Below are 18,509 nucleotides of genomic sequence, written 5' to 3' on the forward strand. Positions count from 1 at the left end.
TCTCATTGATGTATTCCTCATAACATTTTATTTTCAACAGCAGTTTGACTTTCAACTGACCCTTAATTTGACCATACTGCAGCAGAATGCACCAACAATTTTTCTTTTCTTAACACTATTTCCTTATTCTATAACTTAAAAGATGATTCTGCTGAAAACAGACAAAATATTGTAGATTTTTTGTCTGCATACTTAATGCCATTAGTTTTATCAATAATGAAACTTTGAAAAGTTAATGATAAAGTTGAATGTATAGTGATTTACCTTAAACAATGTATAATGTATAACTTACTGTTTTTTAATTCTATATTGTAGTTTTTCTTGAGGGAGAATGACATGGGGAAGAACAGAGCTACTGCTTCTCTGAATAGACTTTCTGAATTGAATAGCTATGTACCTATTAGTTCTAGCACTGATCCCTTGTCAGAAAGCTTTCTCAAAAGGTTCCAGGTAAATAGATTTGATATAAGTTTCTTGACAAATGGTTACAAAGTGAAGTAATGGGGTCTAACCATTTAGGCAATTCTTCATTGCATTTTATTTTCTTGTTGAACTCTTCCTTATTTTAAATTTCAGTATTATTTAACATGTTAGCTGAAAGGTGTAAACTTTTAAAATCTTTGTTAGAGATGGTCAAGCATCTTCCACAATGAGGTATTTTAAAATATTTCATGGTGTTATTGTCTATTGTACATCCACCTAAATAAGTTCCTTTAACCAGAAATTGTGTTATATTACAGGTGGTAGTATTGACAAACTCTCTACTTGATGAGCAGATAAAGCTTGGTGAATATTGTCATTCAAATGGAATCAAACTGATAGTAGCTGATACAAAAGGTTTATTTGGGTATGTGAATAGCATATATATACTGTATATATATTATATATATTAGTTCAAATTAAAAACAATGTTCAAACCTATGATTGCGTTGGATAAAAACCACAATTTTTATACGTGTGCATGCAAAACAAATTTCTTGGTAGAGGGGTCTAAATACAGCACAAACAACATTTTCCAAAAGACCAAAAAATGAAAAAGTATATTTTAACAAAACGCATTTGACTAGAAGGTCGAACAACCAATTTTCTTAAACCCTGCTGACTGCCATGGCTATTGCCAAATAAACGGATCCCCAGATGTTACAAAATGGATCTTAATTATTAATTTAATACCAAACAAAAACAATAAACTTGCAGAAAAGATGGTATACCGCAAACATGAGATGCAAAAATTGATACACCTCAATTTAGGATAGACTCTTGAATTTTTAAGAGTCGAAATAGGATGAATGGATCATATAAACCCGAAGGCAAATATAATACAAGCCCAAACGAAAAAATATAAACAGGTCTAAATTGAAAACAACGTTCAAACCTATGATTGCATGGGATAAAAACCGCAATTTTTATACGACCGCATTTGCGGTCGTATATTGGTATGTCGTCGTCGATGTCCACAGACACTTGGTTTCCAGACAATAACTTAAGTATTAGTCAATAGAAATCTATGAAATTTAAACACAAGGTTTATAACCACAAAATTAGGGTTGGGATCGATTTTGGGGGTTATGGTCCTAACAGTTTAGGAATTAGGGGCCAAAAAAGGGGCGCAAATAAGCATTTTTCTAGTTTTCAGACAATAACTTGTGGAACAGTGTATGGATCTCTCTGAAATTGTACAACAAGTTTCCATACCACAAAGGGATGGTTAGATTTGGCTTTGGGGGATAATGGCTCAAACGGTTTAGGAATTAGGGGGAAAAAACAAGGGTTTCCTTTTTAATGGACAATCACTTTTAAGTACAATGTTAAATTTGGATTACCTCCCTTACACTGCTTTAAAATTATGTATAAGAAATTTTGTATTGTCGTAAGGTGATTAGTTGTCAATTTTTTTTTAGAAGTTACTAATAAAAATGCTGATTAAAGATATATTATTTTTAGACATGATTATGTATGTCATTTTCTATTTTAAGACTTTTATGATGTATTTAAATGGGTAATTATGGTTGCAAACTCTATTGGAAATTTGAATTGAGATTATGACCATATCTTGGGTTATAGATTCTTTTTTTTGGAAAAAGTGGAGGGGGCAGGTGAAAAAAAAATTGGGGGGGGGAACAATATATTTTTCTCATTACAGATTTCAGAAAATAAAAAGAAAATTTCTTAAATATTTTTTTTTTTTTGGAAAAAAAAGGGGGTGAACATTTTTTTTTTGGAAGGGGGGGGGGGGGGGGGGGTCAATTCGCAACAGCATAGTGTATTGCACAAAAGCAAAAAATTGAATATAAATTCAAATCATATAACCAATTCTAAGTTCATTACAGTTGTTCTGTGTCAGAAACCTATTATGTGTCAAATATTTAATTTCAATCCAAATTCAGACCTGTATCAAGCATGAATATTGTGGCCATTTTTGCCCCAACTGTTCAGGGTTGGACCTCTGCAGTCGTATCCAGCTGCGCTCGGCGAAGCAATTTATTATACATATGCATGGAAAACAAATTTCTTGATAGAGGGGTCTAAATACAGCACAAACAACATATTTCAAAAGACCAAAAACGTGATAAAGTATATTATATATATATATATACATTTGTTCCTAAATATGTGTGAAGCCATTACTAATGAGTATAAATGAGTTCCTCTCAAATCGCCATTAAGGCCTGTCTTGACCTTGCTGTTAGGGTTAAAGTTCATTTTTTGACACATTCCAGCTATCATCAGTGCGAAGAACCACAATAGAAATAATGTTCCAATAATATAGTAGTTATTTTCAATTATTTTAAGCAGCTATCATCTCGTGTAGATCCATATCCGTGGTAAATTCTTTATTTCTGGAAACTTTGTTTTAAGTAGAAAATTTAGAATTTATAGTGATCATATTTCAGCAGATTAACGAGTTATTTATATAAGTAAAGAATGAGTCTCGGCGTCTTCTGTAGAAGCTGGCTATAATCCTTCTACAATGAAGTAGATAATAAAACCATTGATACTAATGTTTATGTTTTATTAACTGTAGAGAAGTGTTCTGTGATTTTGGAGAGAGTTTCATGGTAAATGATTCAGATGGAGAACAACCAATCAGCAACATGGTGGCTTCAGTTACAAAGGTACAAACAACAGTTAAATTTAAGTTTTCCTAAGGACAAAATTTAGTTCTGTTATTTTAAAGAATGATATGTAACTTTACTAATTGTCTTACTTAACCTGATTGAGACTCAGTGGTATCATGGTAGAGTGCTCACCTCGAGTGGGGAAGATTGTGGGTTAGAACCCAAGCCTGGTCAAGCCAAAGACAAAAAATTGTATTTGCTGCTTCTTCAATAGGCAAGCAGCATTAAATAGTAAGAGCAAAGACTTGTGGGCTGAGTCAGAATAATGAGTCAGGGTAGATTGAAGTGTCTTCCTGTGGACTGTTTGTCACAGGCTCAGCTTGTTGGTTTAGTACAAAACAGGATTAATATTCATATCGATTAATATGTTCTAGTCCTGAATATGCATTTAATTTGCTGCTGGAAGTTAGACAGCCATCCATCATCATCAACATTAGGTGTAGATTGTTTTACCAGAAAGCTAAGATGGAAGTGTATAGTAGAACCAATAACTAACATAGATAAATAATACATTTGAATGATGCAGGGGAAATAAAAGTTGATGATTGAAGAAAATTTGGATGGGCATGACTTTTAAATTTGATTTAATTGAAAAAGAGACATGATATTGTTGAAAAACTTTAATCAAATATGATGTGTTGGATACTTGACCTGAACTAAATATAATTTTAACAGTATGTAATCATTTGTAAATACTGAGATTTTCTCTGTAATAACTACTTACAGGACAAAGAAGGAGTTGTGACATGTCTGGATGAATCTCGTCATGGTTATGAGGATGGTGATTACGTAACCTTCTCAGAAATAAAAGGAATGACAGAGTTGAATGGATGTGAAGCTCGCAAAATTAAAGTTTTGGGTAACTATGAACGTATTTATGTAAAGCACTTTTTTAAGAGGAAATACTTGTGATATGCTACATAGGAATTAAAGAGTAAATATTCAAAGGCTCTTCACAAAAGTAATTGCTATAATTGGTTGCTAGTTATACTGCAAGTTTCACTTAAGATTTTTTGGTGAAAAGAAATGATTGCAGATTTTATTCATGGTAGTAAAAATTTATAAAGAAATGAGAAGATTACAAACTACAATCCCTTTTCATCCCAATCATTCTGTACATAAATCCAACAGTAAGGCCAAAAAAAAATATATGTCCGTTTACGGTTACCCGAAAAAATGAAATCGAAAGTGAAAGTACAAAGCCGGAAACACCTACTTTCAGTTTATAACAAAAGGGAAAGTATGTGCGTGATCATCTGAGCGCTTTGATTTTAAAATCGCGGATTCGATATTGAAGCGTTTTTAAGATCTAGATCTCAATGGCAGCTTGCATGGCCCCAACACTGGCAACAGGCTGAGGCAGCATTAAAGTTCAAAAAATACGACCACATGCTTACAAAATCTATTTTGACAACCTCACCAAACAAATTAATAATTGGTACCGATGTGTTTGATCTGTACCATAGTAAACAACCTGCAAAAACATACAAATTAACGGTGACTTGGAAGACTGAAATTCAACAAGCCTTTACAAGGTGACGGTTATATTGTTGACAGGAACTTAACTGTTGGAGATGTTGTAGATAAATTCAATGTTAAATGTATAGATATTTTATGAGAGAAGGAGATCAACAATAATTTGGTATCTATTGTCCAAACAGCGACAGACAATGCTAAACACTGCAATAAATGTTTTTCAAGTTATGATGGTTGGAGGACGAGTATACCCAACTTTTTTTATACGACCGCAAAAAAATTTTTGTGGTCGTATATTGGTATGATGTTGGCGTCGTTGTCGTCGTTGTCGTCTGGCGTCGTCCGGCATCGTCCGAAGACACATTGGTTTTCGCAGTCTAACTTTAGTTTAAGTGAATGGATCTCTATGAAATTTTACCACAAGGTACAATACCACAAAAGGAAGGTTGGGATTGATTTTGGGGGTTATGGTACCAACAGGAATTAGGGGCCAAAAAGGGGCCAAAAATAAGCATTTTTGTAACTTCCAGACATAACTTGTGTGTTAGTGTATGGATCTCTCTGACATTGTACCACAAGGTTCCATATCACAAAAGGAACGCTGAGATTGATTTTGGGGGTAATTGCCTCAAAATTTTAGGAAATTAGGGGCCAAAAAAGGGGCAAAAAACAAGCATTTTTCTAGTTTCATGACAATAACTTGTGTGTAAGTGTATGGATCTTTCTGAAATTGTACTACAAGGTTCCATATCACAAAGGGAAAGCTGGAATTGAGTTTGGGGGTAATTGCCGAAACGTTTAGGAATTGGGGGCCAAAAAGGGGCCAAAAATAAGCATTTTTCTAGTTTCCAGACAATAACTTGTGTTCAAGTGTATGGATCTCTCTGAAATTGTACTGCAAGGTACCATACCACAAAGGGAAGGCTGGGATAGATGATGGGGGTAATTGCCTCAATATTTTAGGAATTAGGGGCCAAAAAGGGGCAAAAAAACAAGCATTTTTCTAGTTTCAGGACAATAACTTGTGTGTAAGTGTATGGATCTTTCTGAAATTGTACTACAAGGTTCAATATCACAAAGGGAAAGCTGGGTTTGAGTTTGGGGGTAATTGCCCTAAACGTTTAGGAATTTGGGGCCAAAAAGGGGCCAAGAAACACATTTTTCTAGTTTCCAGACAATAACTTGTGTTCAAGTGTATGGATCTCTCTAAAATTGTACTGCAAGGTACCATACCACAAAGGGAAGGCTGGGATTGAGTTTGGGTGTGATGAATCATAAGGAGGTTCAAAAAATTGGGGGGGGGGGGGGGGATTTTTTTTTTTTTCCTTTTTTTCCTTTTTTTTTTCTTTTAAAATTTTCTATTTTAAGTTGGTTATTTCTGATTTATATTTAAAGGCAAATAATAATGATATGGTAGGAGATACACACCAAACAGGATGTGTAAATTATTATATAATAAGTATTGTGCAATAGCAAGAAATTTTCAATTGCACAGTATTGTACAATAGCAAGAAATCTTCAATTGCACAGTATTGCGCAATAGCAAGAAATATTTAATTGCACAGTATTGTGCAAAAGAAGATACTTCGTATAAATTGCTTATTTCTTGACCAATTTCAATGGGGTTTTATTCTTGAATTCTTGGGGTTCTTTAATATGCTGAATCTAACCGTGTATTTAGTTTTTGGATTTTGGGCCCCATTTTTAAATTGGTCCACATTGAGGTCCAAAGGGTCCAAAATTAAACTTTGTTTGATTTCATCAAAAATTGAATTATTGGGGTTCTTTGATATGCCGAATATTACCGTGTATTTAGATTCTTAATTTTTTGTTCTGTTTTCAAATTGGTCTACATTAAGGTCCAAAGGGTCCAAAATTAAACTTAGTTTGATTTTAACAAAAATTGAATTCTTAGGGTTCTTTGATATGCTGAATCTAAACATGTATTTAGATTTTTGATTATGGGCCCAGTTTTCAAGTTGGTCTAAATCGGGGTCCAAAATTAAACTTTGTTTGATTTCAACAAAAATTGAATATATTGGGTTCTTTGATATGCTGAATCTAACCATGTATTTAGATTTTTGATTTTTGGGCCCCGTTATCAACTTTGTCCACATTGAGGTCGAAAGGGTCCAAAATTAATCTTTGTTTGATTTCATCAAAAATTGAATTCTTGGGGTTCTTTGATATGCTGAATCTAACCATGTATTTAGATTTTGGATATTGGACCATAACAGGTGAATGTCCAATTTAAAATTTTTTAGTTCTTAGACCACATTCATTCTGTGTCAGAAACCTATGCTGTGTCAAATATTTAATCACAATCCAAATGCAAAGCTGTATCAAGCTTGAATGTTGTGTCCATACTTGCCCTAACTGTTCAGGGTTTGACCTCTGCGGTCGTATCAAGCTGCGCCCTGCGGAGCATTTTATTAAATATTAAAAGTCATCTGACATCACCCTTCTGACACCTATCCCTGCAAATATATTTCAAACCAGGAATTGAACCTGTTAAAACAGGCATGTTTTTTTTTTCTATTTATTAATTCTGCAGGTAAGTGTCAGTACTTGTAGAGGTTAGCCAAGTACTGACAGATAGATAATTTCAGACTAACCTCTCATAAATAAATGTAAATACTACACATTTAATAATATGTATGGTCTGCAGGGGTGTCTACTCTTTATGTCTTCAAAAAAAAAACAGCACCAAACTTGTGAGCAATGTTCCTGGGATGGTTACTTATTATGGTATAAAAGAATTTAATTTATTAAAAGTTTAATGCATCAAACTTGCAAAAGTGAAAGACACATTCTTTAATACAAGGAGTTGGTACAACCCCCAAAACTTGAACCAGTACGTTCATATGTATAAGTGCAGGTTTTGTCATCTTCCCTCGTTTCTGATAGGTCTTCTTGTTTTATATATATTGATTTTTCATACACCAGTACAGCATAATGAATTTATTTCTGCATATATGCCTGCATACATGTACATTAATAAACCTATATATTAGAAAGGACAAAATTTATTTTAAGTTTATATGACAGTAAAAAGTTAATATTAGTTAAAACAACATGTAACAACATCACACATCTCGCCAAAAAAAAAAAATGAAAAAAAAAAATAAAATGGAAATACCTACCTACCTACCCTATTTTTTTAAAGGATGTAACCTTAAACAGACATATATTTTTTTTCGGCCTAATGCCTTTAAACAGGTGTTGACTTTTTTCGTTAAGCCTGTAGACTTTGAGCTTATATTAAATTTAAAAGTGTATAAAGGTGAGTTACGGATCAAATTGTTGGTTGGTTTCCTATGACCTACTTATCATGGATTAAAAGCTCTTGCAAGTGGGCAGATATAGGCAGCTTTTAGTAATGAAATATTCAATTGTTCATTACTCATTTACCTGTTATTGTTTTTAATATGCATGCATTATTTGCCACTGGTCATCAATCAGGTGTCAGTCAATCATTCATCCTTCATGATTAAAAAATCAATGGAAAACTAAACCTTTTAAACAAATATTCATAATTTTGTTAAATAGTTTTGATTGTTATGTTTTGAGAAAGGTGAATATTTGGGAACATTCTGTATGACAACAAAATTTGATAATTCTGAAAGGTTGGATATGATTAGATTGTTTGTAATATCAGGTCTACACATTTTCAATGACAGAAGAGTTTATCACTTTAAAATGATTACAGTTTTAGCAAAACATCTCATTCCTGATAGATATTGTTAAAAACAGTTTCACAAAAAATGTTGTAAAAGCTAACTGAAAAGATGTATTAAATTAAACTCGGGAAGGGAAAAGCATCATACACAATGATGATACAAAAAAAAAACAGCACTTAAAATTTACATCCATGTTAATAGCTGATAAGAGAGGTGCATCAAGAAGAATATTTTGTTGAAGGATGATGGACTTAATATATATATTTTTTCCATAACAGGCCCTTATACATTTAGTATTGGAGACACAACTGGTTTATCCGCATACGAGAGAGGAGGAATTGTTACACAAGTCAAAAAACCAAAAGAAATGAAATTTGTAAGTATTTAGAGATAAATATTATAATATTGCACATCTGATCAGCGGTTGACAATTTATACCATTCAAAGTACTTGTCAATGCATCCTTTCAGTTATAAATGAATTCATATAAAACACTTCTTTTTGTCGAGCCTTCGACTTTTGTCGAAAAAGCGAGACATAGCGATCCTACATTCCGTCGGCGTCGTCGGCGGCGTCCACAAATATTCACTCTGTGGTTAAAGTTTTTGAAATTTTAATAACTTTCTTAAACTACCCTGCATTTCTACCAAACTTGGACAGAAGCTTGTTTATGATCATAAGATAATATTCAAAAGTAAATTTTGTAAAAAAAAAATTCCATTTTTACCGTATTTTACTTATAAATGGACTTAGTTTTTCTGCCAGGAAACATTACATTCACTCTGTGGTTAAAGTTTTTGAAATTTTAATAACTTTCTTAAACTATCCTGGATTTGTACCAAACTTGGAAAGAAGCTTGTTTGTGATCATAAGATAGTATCCAGAAGTAAATTTTGTAAAAAAAAAAATTCCATTTTTTCCGTATTTTACTTATAAATGGACTTAGTTTTTCTGCCAGGAAACATTACATTCACTCTGTGGTTAAAGTTTTTGAAATTTTAATAACTTTCTTAAACTATCCTGGATTTGTACCAAACTTGGAAAGAAGCTTGTTTGTGATCATAAGATAGTATCCAGAAGTAAATTTTGTAAAAAAAAAATTACATTTTTTTCATATTTTACTTATAAATGGACTTAGTTTTTCTGCCAGTTAACATTACATTCACTCTGTGGTTAAAGTTTTTAAAATTTTAACAACTTTCTTAAACTATCCTGGATTTGTACCAAACTTAGACAGAAGCTTGTTTATGATTAAAAGCTAGTATGTAAAAGGAAATTTTGTTAAAATTTTGTTCCATTTTTTCCGTATTTTACTTATAAATGGACTTAGTTTTTCTTCCAGTTAACATTACATAACAGTCTGCAGTTTAAGTTTTTATTTTAAAACATTTATTAGATTCATAAACTATCCTGGATTTTTACCAAACTTGGACAGAAGCTACTTACAATCAAAAGATAGTATAGAGAGGAATATTTTTATTAATTTTTTTCCTCATTTTTGTTGAGCCTGTGATTAACAGCAGAAGTAGGCGAGACACTGGGTTCCGCGGAACCCTTACGAATTTTTTTGTTCTCCAGAGTTCGCGAAAACTTATTTTGACCCGTCGGTCATGGGACAGACAAAGCATAATTATTTGTCAGTCCTACAAAATCTTAGCCAGTCCTACAAAATCTGTCAATTTTATCCTGAAATAAAATTAATAACATATTTTATCCAAAAATAACTTTATTAATATTAGTTTTATTCTTCGCACCCACAGGCAAATTAACAATGAAGGACCAGTTCAGGTCTTCTGATTGTTCTTATTTAAAGTCATCTTCACTATCCATTTCATCATCTGAATCACTTTCTCGGCTGTTACAGTATTTGTTTGCTCCATTGTAGGGTTCAATCTCCGATTGTTTGCCAGGGATGGCTCTATGAACAAATTTAGTAGGCCACGTGTAGATCGCCGCTTTGGTTTGTTTATAATAAATCCGTAAACCAGTACCGGAAATTGGCAGCGGGTACATCTGATAACCGATGTAAACACTTACTGGAAACAGTTGCAGTACATCTAATAACCGATGTAAAAAGTGCCAAAATATGCACTACAACTGCCGTTTTTACATCGGTCATCGGGACCAGCACTAGCCTTCAAAAAACTGGTCTGAGCCTCATTTTGACTGATAGGACTGATAGGACCGACAGGACCGACCATTTTTCGCGATCTCTGGTTCTCCAGAATATTTTTATAGGGGGATCAGATAGCTGCTTTGTCCATATGTTCATCTACCATAGATCTGTTTCTGGGTGTTTTTCTAAATACTCTTAAAGATCAGGATTAAGTTTGCATGTGTACTGATAGTAGGAACCAATTTCATTTTGAACATAAATGATGTAATAAAAGTGAAGTTCAATCTGGACAAATAGCATGAATAATTTGGGAATAATGGTCCTTGTAATATCTTGCATATGATTTATTACTTGAAATCATTAAAAATTACCTTTGTTGGGCAGTGTAGAGAATTTGCACATCATTTTGGCTCCTTGGAAAATATTAAAGTTATCAAACGTAAATGATCAATAAATGATAGTTCATAAATGTCATGTCAGTGTTCAAAGCCTGACATAGCCTTGATTTAACAGGAAAGTTTCTTCTGATTCTTGTTTTTATTGTTTGAGAATGATATGCATAAATTTATGGGGGAAAACAAATCGTTTGTTAATCTTTGACATTTCAAATAATTGATCAATTTCGATGTGATGAACAAATGCATATATGTAATTTATGATTTATTTAGATATTATAAAATTAAACCTTGTTGAAACATTTTGTAGAAATCAATTCAGAATGCAATGAATGCACCAGAGTTTGTTTTAACTGACTTTGCCAAATTTGATCGACCAGGACAGTTACATATTGCATTTCAAGCACTGTCTGAGTATGTGAAGTCCAAAGGACAGTTGCCTAAAAGCCGATCTAAAGTAAGTTTTAGTCTGAAAGGAGAGTCCAAGTAAGTTTTAGTCTGAAAGGAGAGTCCAAGTAAGTTTTAGTCTGAAAGGAGAGTCCAAGTAAGTTTTAATCTGAAAGGAGAGTCCAAGTAAGTTTTAATCTGAAAGGAGAGTCCAAGTAAGTTTTAGTCTGAAAGGAGAGTCCAAGTAAGTTTTAGTCTGAAAGGAGAGTCCAAGTAAGTTTTAGTCTGAAAGGAGAGTCCAAGTAAGTTTTAGTCTGAAAGGAGAGTCCAAGTAAGTTTTAGTCTGAAAGGAGAGTCCAAGTAAGTTTTAGTCTGAAAGGAGAGTCCAAGTAAGTTTTAGTCTGAAAGGAGAGTCCAAGTAAGTTTTAGCCTGAAAGGAGAGTCCAAGTAAGTTTTAGTCTGAAAGGAGAGTCCAAGTAAGTTTTAGTCTGAAAGGAGAGTCCAAGTAAGTTTTAGTCTGAAAGGAGAGTCCAAGTAAGTTTTAGTCTGAAAGGAGAGTCCAAGTAAGTTTTAGCCTGAAAGGAGAGTCCAAGTAAGTTCAAGTCCAAAAGTTATGTTTTGCATTGTTTATCATTTAAAGTCAACAACTAAAAAAGTAAAAACCAGAGGAACTCTGCTATTTATGTAGGAAAATAGATACTTTCATTTTTTTCTACAAACCTCATGAAGATTGAGATTTTTGGATTTATTATTAAAAAAATCTCCAGGAAGAGTACTTGGTAAAAGCCTTGGTTAACTATAATTCTCTTATAGGAATAGCCTGAAGGTGTAATACCACCATTGATTTTCCCCTATTAGTCTTAGTTAAATTTGCACTTTTCACAAAATTGTGCAAAATTTATCTTTATTTCAAATCAAGAAATACTTGGTTTGAGTAAAGTTTTATCCTGTCCAGTACTATAGACAAAATTTCACATAACATTTCATTGCATATAAGAAAATAACCATCACTGGAAGTTAACTAATCAAATTTTTACCCCTTTTTTTCCTGTGTACAAACTTTAGTAACCAAGTAACCTCAAGTTTCCAAAATATTCTATAGAAACACCAAATAAAAACATAATGGTGCTTTGAAACACCCAAGATATATGTTTATGACTCAGAAATTTTTTACTGCAATGAAATGTAGGATTAATTCCCTACAAATGTCAAATTCAAGGGAATATTTTTTTTCAACCCTTTTTCGTATGCAACCTGATGTGATGTACTATGATTTGGTGGTATTACACCTGAATACAATGTAAGTGATAGGAAAAAGTTTAATTTTGTTGGCCTATCCTGCAATGTGTTACAAAATTGCAACATTTCTATTGACTATTTGTTAGGTTAATGACCACTTTCAATGGTCACAGGAGACTACTTTTTCCTTATGGCAATGGAGATTTCTGATTTCTGCAATATTTAAACCGCCTGCATGTTTCACCTGAAAATATTCTTTTTGTCAAAAGTGATTCCGTTCTGTACAAAAGGCTTGAAAATATCTGATGTTGATGTTTTCAACACTGGAAGAAGACTTTGTGACTTCATACTGTTTAGATGCAAAAGACAAGAACTATGTTTCACAAAATTTTCTTATTTACAGTTTTATTTTTGCCATTACTGAAATAAGTTTAAAATAAACATATTTCCTAACAAAACTGTAACCATATTAGACTGTTGACAAAACATTAAAAGATCAAATCATTTATTTGCCATCATCAAAGGGAATTAGTTTTTACAATTCTTATTTTTTTGTGATTTTAGGCTGATACAGAAGCTTTTGTTGCTATTGCCAAACAGGTGAATAATCAATCTGGAGCTAAAGTTGATGAACTTGATGAATCTCTGATGAAGGAGTTCAGTTATTCTGCTAGAGGAGAATTATGTCCCCTGGCAGCTGTTATTGGTGGAATTGCGGCACAGGAAGTAATGAAAGCCTGTTCAGGAAAATTTGGTCCAGTTAATCAATATCTATATTTTGATGCCTTGGAATGTCTACCTGAAGAGAATGCAGAAAGTATACTTACAGAAGAAACATGCAAACCTGTAAGTTTATTATACCCCACGCAACGAGTTGCGGAGGGTATAATGTTTTTGACCCGTCCGTCAGTCCGTCAGTCCTGTTTCTTGTCATTGCAACTCCTCTCAAACCACACAACAGAATTTCACGAAACCTTTTTAGATAATAAGGACATACTATGTAGTTGTGCATATCGATAGAAAATTACGATTCAATTCTTTTTCTAGGAGTTACGCCCCTTTGAACTTATTTACTTTAATGTACTACTGCAACAGTTTGTCATCGCAGCTCCTCTCAAACCACACAACAGAATTTCATGAAACCTTTTCAGATAATAAGGACATACTAAGTAGATGTGCATATCGACAGGAAATTACGATTCAATTTTTTTTCCAGGAGTTACGCCCCTTTGAACTTATTTGCTCAATATACTACTGCAACATTTTGTCATCGCAACTCCTCTCAAACCACACAACAGAATTTCATGAAACTGTGTAGATAATGAGGACAAACTATGTAGATGTGCATATTGACAGGAAATTAGGATTAAATTTTTTTTTCTGATACAATTTTTATACGACCGCAAAAAAAATTTTGTGGTCGTATATTGGTAGGACGTTGGCGTCGTCGTAGTCGTCCGGCGTTTTCCGAAGACACATTGGTTTTCGCACTCTAACTTTAGTTTAAGTGAATGGATCTCTATGAAATTTTACCACAAGGTTCAATACCACAAAAGGAAGGTTGGGATTGATTTTAGGGGTTATGGTACCAACAGTAAAGGAATTAGGGGCCAAAAATAAGCATTTTTGTAACTTCCAGACATAACTTGTGTGTAAGTGTATGGATCTCTCTGACATTGTACCACAAGGTTCCATATCACAAAAGGAATGCTGGGATTGATTTTGGGGGTAATTGCCTCAAAATTTTAGGAATTAGGGGCCAAAAAAGGGGCAAAAAACAAGCATTTTTCTAGTTTCATGACAAGAACTTGTGTGTAAGTGTATGGATCTTTCTGAAATTGTACTACAAGGTTCCATATCACAAAGGGAAAGCTGGAATTGAGTTTGGGGATAATTGCCGAAACGTTTAGGAATTGGGGGCCAAAAAGGGGCCAAAAATAAGCATTTTTCTAGTTTCCAGACAATAACTTGTGTTCAAGTGTATGGATCTCTCTGAAATTGTACTGCAAGGTACCATACCACAAAGGGAAGGCTGGGATTGATGATGGGGGTAATTGCCTCAATATTTTAGGAATTAGGGGCCAAAAAGGGGCAAAAAACAAGCATTTTTCTAGTTTCAGGACAATAACTTGTGTGTAAGTGTATGGATCTTTCTGAAATTGACTACAAGGTTCCATATCACAAAGGGAAAGCTGGGTTTGAGTTTGGGGGTAATTGCCCTAAACGTTTAGGAATTTGGGGCCAAAAAGGGGCTAAAAATGTTAATAACTTTCTTAAACTATCCTGGATTTCTACCAAACTTGGACAGAAGCTTGTTTATGATCATAAGATAGTATCCGGAAGTAAATTTTGTAAAAAAAAAAATCTTGTTTTTCCGTATTTTACTTATAAATGGACTTAGTTTTTCTGCCAGGAAACATTACATTCACTCAGTGGTTAAAGTTTTAAAAATTTTAATAACTTTCTCAAACTATCCTAGATTTCTACCAAACTTGGACAGAAGCTTGTTTATGATCATAAGATAGTATCTAGAAGTAAATTTAAAAAAAAAAAATTCCTGTTTTTCCGTATTTTACTTATAAATGGACTAAGTTTTTCTGCCAGGAAACATTACATTCACTCTGTGGTTAAAAGTTTTTAAAATGTTAATAACTTTCTTTAACTATCCTGGATTTGTACTAAACATGGACAGAAGTTTGTTTATGATCAAAAGCTAGTATCTAGAAGGAAATTTTTATTAAAATTTTGTACTTGTTTATCCATATTTTACTTATAAATAGACTTAGTTTTTCTTCGAGTTAACATTACATACAGTCTGCAGTTAAATTTTTTAAAACATTTATTAGATTCATAAACTATCCTGGATTTTTACCAAACTTGGACAGAAGCTTCATACAATAAAAAAATTTATTGAGAGGAATATTTTTATTAAATTTTTTCCTCATCTCATTTTTGTTGAACCTGCGATTAACAGCAAGAGTAGGCGAGACACTGGGTTCCGCGGAACCCTTACAAATTTTTCTAGTTTCCAGACAATAAATTGTGTTCAAGTGTATGGATCTCTCTGAAATTGTACTGCAAGGTACCATACCACAAAGGGAAGGCTGGGATTGAGTTTGGGGGTGATGAATCATAAGGGGGTTCAAAAAATTGGGGGGGGGGGGGGATTTTTTTTTTTTTCCTTTTTTTCCTTTTTTTTTTTCTTTTAAAATTTTCTATTTTAAGTTGGTTATTTCTGATTTATATTTAAAAGCAAATAATAATGATATGGTAGGAGATACACACCAAACAGGATGTGTAAATTATTATATAATAAGTATTGTGCAATAGCAAGAAATTTTCAATTGCACAGTATTGCACAATAGCAAGAAATCTTCAATTGCACAGTATTGCGCAATAGCAAGAAATCTTCAATTGCACAGTATTGCGCAATAGCAAGAAATATCCAATAGCACAATATTGCGCAATAGCAAGAAATTGTCAATTGTACAGTATTGCACAATAGCAAGAAATATTTAATTGCACAGTATTGTGCAAAAGAAGATACTTCGTATAAATTGCTTATTTCTTGACCAATTTCAATGGGGTTTTATTCTTGAATTCTTGGGGTTCTTTAATATGCTGAATCTAACCGTGTATTTTAGTTTTTGGATTTTGGGCCCTGTTTTTAAATTGGTCCACATTGAGGTCCAAAGGGTCCAAAATTAAACCTTGTTTGATTTCATCAAAAATTGAATTATTGGGGTTCTTTGATATGCCGAATCTAACCATGTATTTAGATTCTTAAATTTTGGTTCCGTTTTCAAATTGGTCTACATTAAGGTCCAAAGGGTCCAAAATTAAACTTAGTTTGATTTTAACAAAAATTGAATATATGGGGTTCTTTGATATGCTGAATCTAAACATGTATTTAGATTTTTGATTATGGGCCCAGTTTTCAAGTTGGTCCAAATCAGGGTCCAAAATTAAACTTTGTTTGATTTCAACAAAAATTGAATATATGGGGTTCTTTGATATGCTGAATCTAACCATGTATTTAGATTTTTGATTTTTGGGCCCCGTTATCAACTTTGTCCACATTGAGGTCAAAAGGGTCCAAAATTAAACTTTGTTTGATTTCATCAAAAATTGAATTTTTGGGGTTCTTTGATATGCTGAATCTAACCATGTATTTAGATTTTGGATATTGGACCATAATAGGTGAATGTCCAATTTAAAATTTTTAAGTTCTTAGACCACATTCATTCTGTGTCAGAAACCTATGCTGTGTCAAATATTTAATCACAATCCAAATGCAAAGCTGTATCAAGCTTGAATGTTGTGTCCATACTTGCCCCAACTGTTCAGGGTTCGACCTCTGCAGTCGTATCAAGCTGCACCCTGCGGAGCATTTTATTTTTTCTTACACTTATTTTATTTCTCCAATGACAATGTGGGGACGTGGGGTATGTGAGCGTGCTCACTAAGGTTCTTTCATTATAAAGTATGGCAGTAATCTTGGAAACCAAGGAATTTATTTGGCTTTAAGATATTCCATACTGCCTATTATGAATTTTTTTTGGGGGGGGGGGGGGGGGGGGGGAATGGAGCTTTAAATTTCATATGTTGCTGGGCTCCTGGGGAAAATAGATTTAAAATTAACTTTATATTTAGAAAACATTAATTACCATGTTTAAAAAATCTTTAAAAGAATATAAAAAATTATTGAGAGATATTTATTTTGTGTGTAATTATTTATTCCTCCTTAATAATGTTGGTTTTTTTTTTGTAGCTAAACTGTAGATATGATGGTCAGATTGCAGTATTTGGCAAGGACTTTGTTAAGAAAATGGGTGCACAAAAATACTTTCTGGTAAGTATATAATCTCAAAGGGAATTTCTTTTTTTCATAAATCCTTGTACATTAAATATATCGCATATACCGGTTAAAAGATAGTAAATTAAATGTGAGGGGAAATGGCAAATTTTCAAGTGAATGTGGGAAAAACATACGATATAACAAATGTCAGAAAGGCAATGCATATTTAAGAATACTGTTGATTATGCTTCATTTAAATAAAAACAATTCAGATAGAATAAGGTCACAGACTATTTAAACAAGTAGCATTTAGATCCCTTTTGATATTTTTCGAACAACGTTTTTGTCGAGCCTGCGACTTTTGTCGCAAAAGCGACCCATAGCGATCCTACATTCCATCGGTGTCTTCGTCTGCGTCCACAAATATTCACCCTGTGGTTAAAGTTTTTGAAATTTTATTAACTTTCTTAAACTATCCTTCATTTCAACCAAACTTGGACAGAAGCTTGTTTTGATCATAAGATAGTATCCAGAAGAAAATTTTGTAAAAAAAAAAAATCCTGTTTTTTCGTATTTAACTCATAAATGGACTTAGTTTTTCTGCCAGTTAACTTTACATTCACTCTGTGGTTAAAGTTTTTGAAATTTTAATAACTTTCTTAAACTATCCTAGATTTGTACCAAACTTGGACAGGAGATTGTTTATAATCATAAGATAGTATCCAGAAGAAAATTTTGTAAAAAATAAATCCTGTTTATCCGTAATTTACTCATATATGGACTTAGTTTTTCTGCCAGTTAACATAACATTCACTCTGTGGTTAAAGTTTTTCAAATTTTAATAACTTTCTTAAACTATCCTGTATTTGTACCACACTTGGACAGAAGCTTGTTTGTGATCATAAGATGGTATTCAAAAGTAAATTTTGTTAAAAAAAAATCCTGTTTATCCGTATTTCACTTATAAATGGACTTAGTTTTTCTGCCAGTTAACATTACATTCACTCTGTGGTTAAAGCTTTCAAAATTTTAATAACTTTCTTAAACTATCCTGGATTTGTACCACACTTGGACAGAAGCTTCTTTATGATCAAAAGCTAGTATCTAGAAGGAAATTTAAAAAAAAATTATTTCCTGTTTTTCCGTATATTACTTATAGATGGACTTAGTTTTATTCCAGTTAACATTACGTTCAGTCTGCAGTTAAAGTTTTTAAAACATTTATTAGATACATAAACCTTCTTGGATTTTTACCAAACTTAACAGAACTTCTTACAATCAAAAGATAGTATCTAGAGG

At 32.8% G+C, this 18,509-nt stretch overlaps 1 protein-coding gene across 10 annotated transcripts in view; it reads left to right on the forward strand.

The window, feature by feature from the left end:
- LOC127701758 (ubiquitin-like modifier-activating enzyme 1) overlaps positions 1-18,509 on the forward strand; it is a 54,947-nt gene that overhangs the window by 16,276 nt on the left and 20,162 nt on the right. For all 10 annotated transcript variants that reach the window (XM_052205762.1, XM_052205737.1, XM_052205742.1 and 7 more), the window contains 8 exons: positions 316-450; positions 741-847; positions 3,026-3,116; positions 3,846-3,978; positions 8,554-8,651; positions 11,097-11,243; positions 12,977-13,258; positions 17,184-17,264. In XM_052205762.1, coding sequence (XP_052061722.1) covers positions 316-450; positions 741-847; positions 3,026-3,116; positions 3,846-3,978; positions 8,554-8,651; positions 11,097-11,243; positions 12,977-13,258; positions 17,184-17,264 — 1,074 coding nt within the window. The remainder of the gene's footprint in view (positions 1-315; positions 451-740; positions 848-3,025; positions 3,117-3,845; positions 3,979-8,553; positions 8,652-11,096; positions 11,244-12,976; positions 13,259-17,183; positions 17,265-18,509) is intronic.

This window comes from Mytilus californianus, unplaced genomic scaffold (assembly GCF_021869535.1).
Source record: "Mytilus californianus isolate M0D057914Y unplaced genomic scaffold, xbMytCali1.0.p SCAF_1, whole genome shotgun sequence".
Taxonomy (NCBI): domain Eukaryota; kingdom Metazoa; phylum Mollusca; class Bivalvia; order Mytilida; family Mytilidae; genus Mytilus; species Mytilus californianus.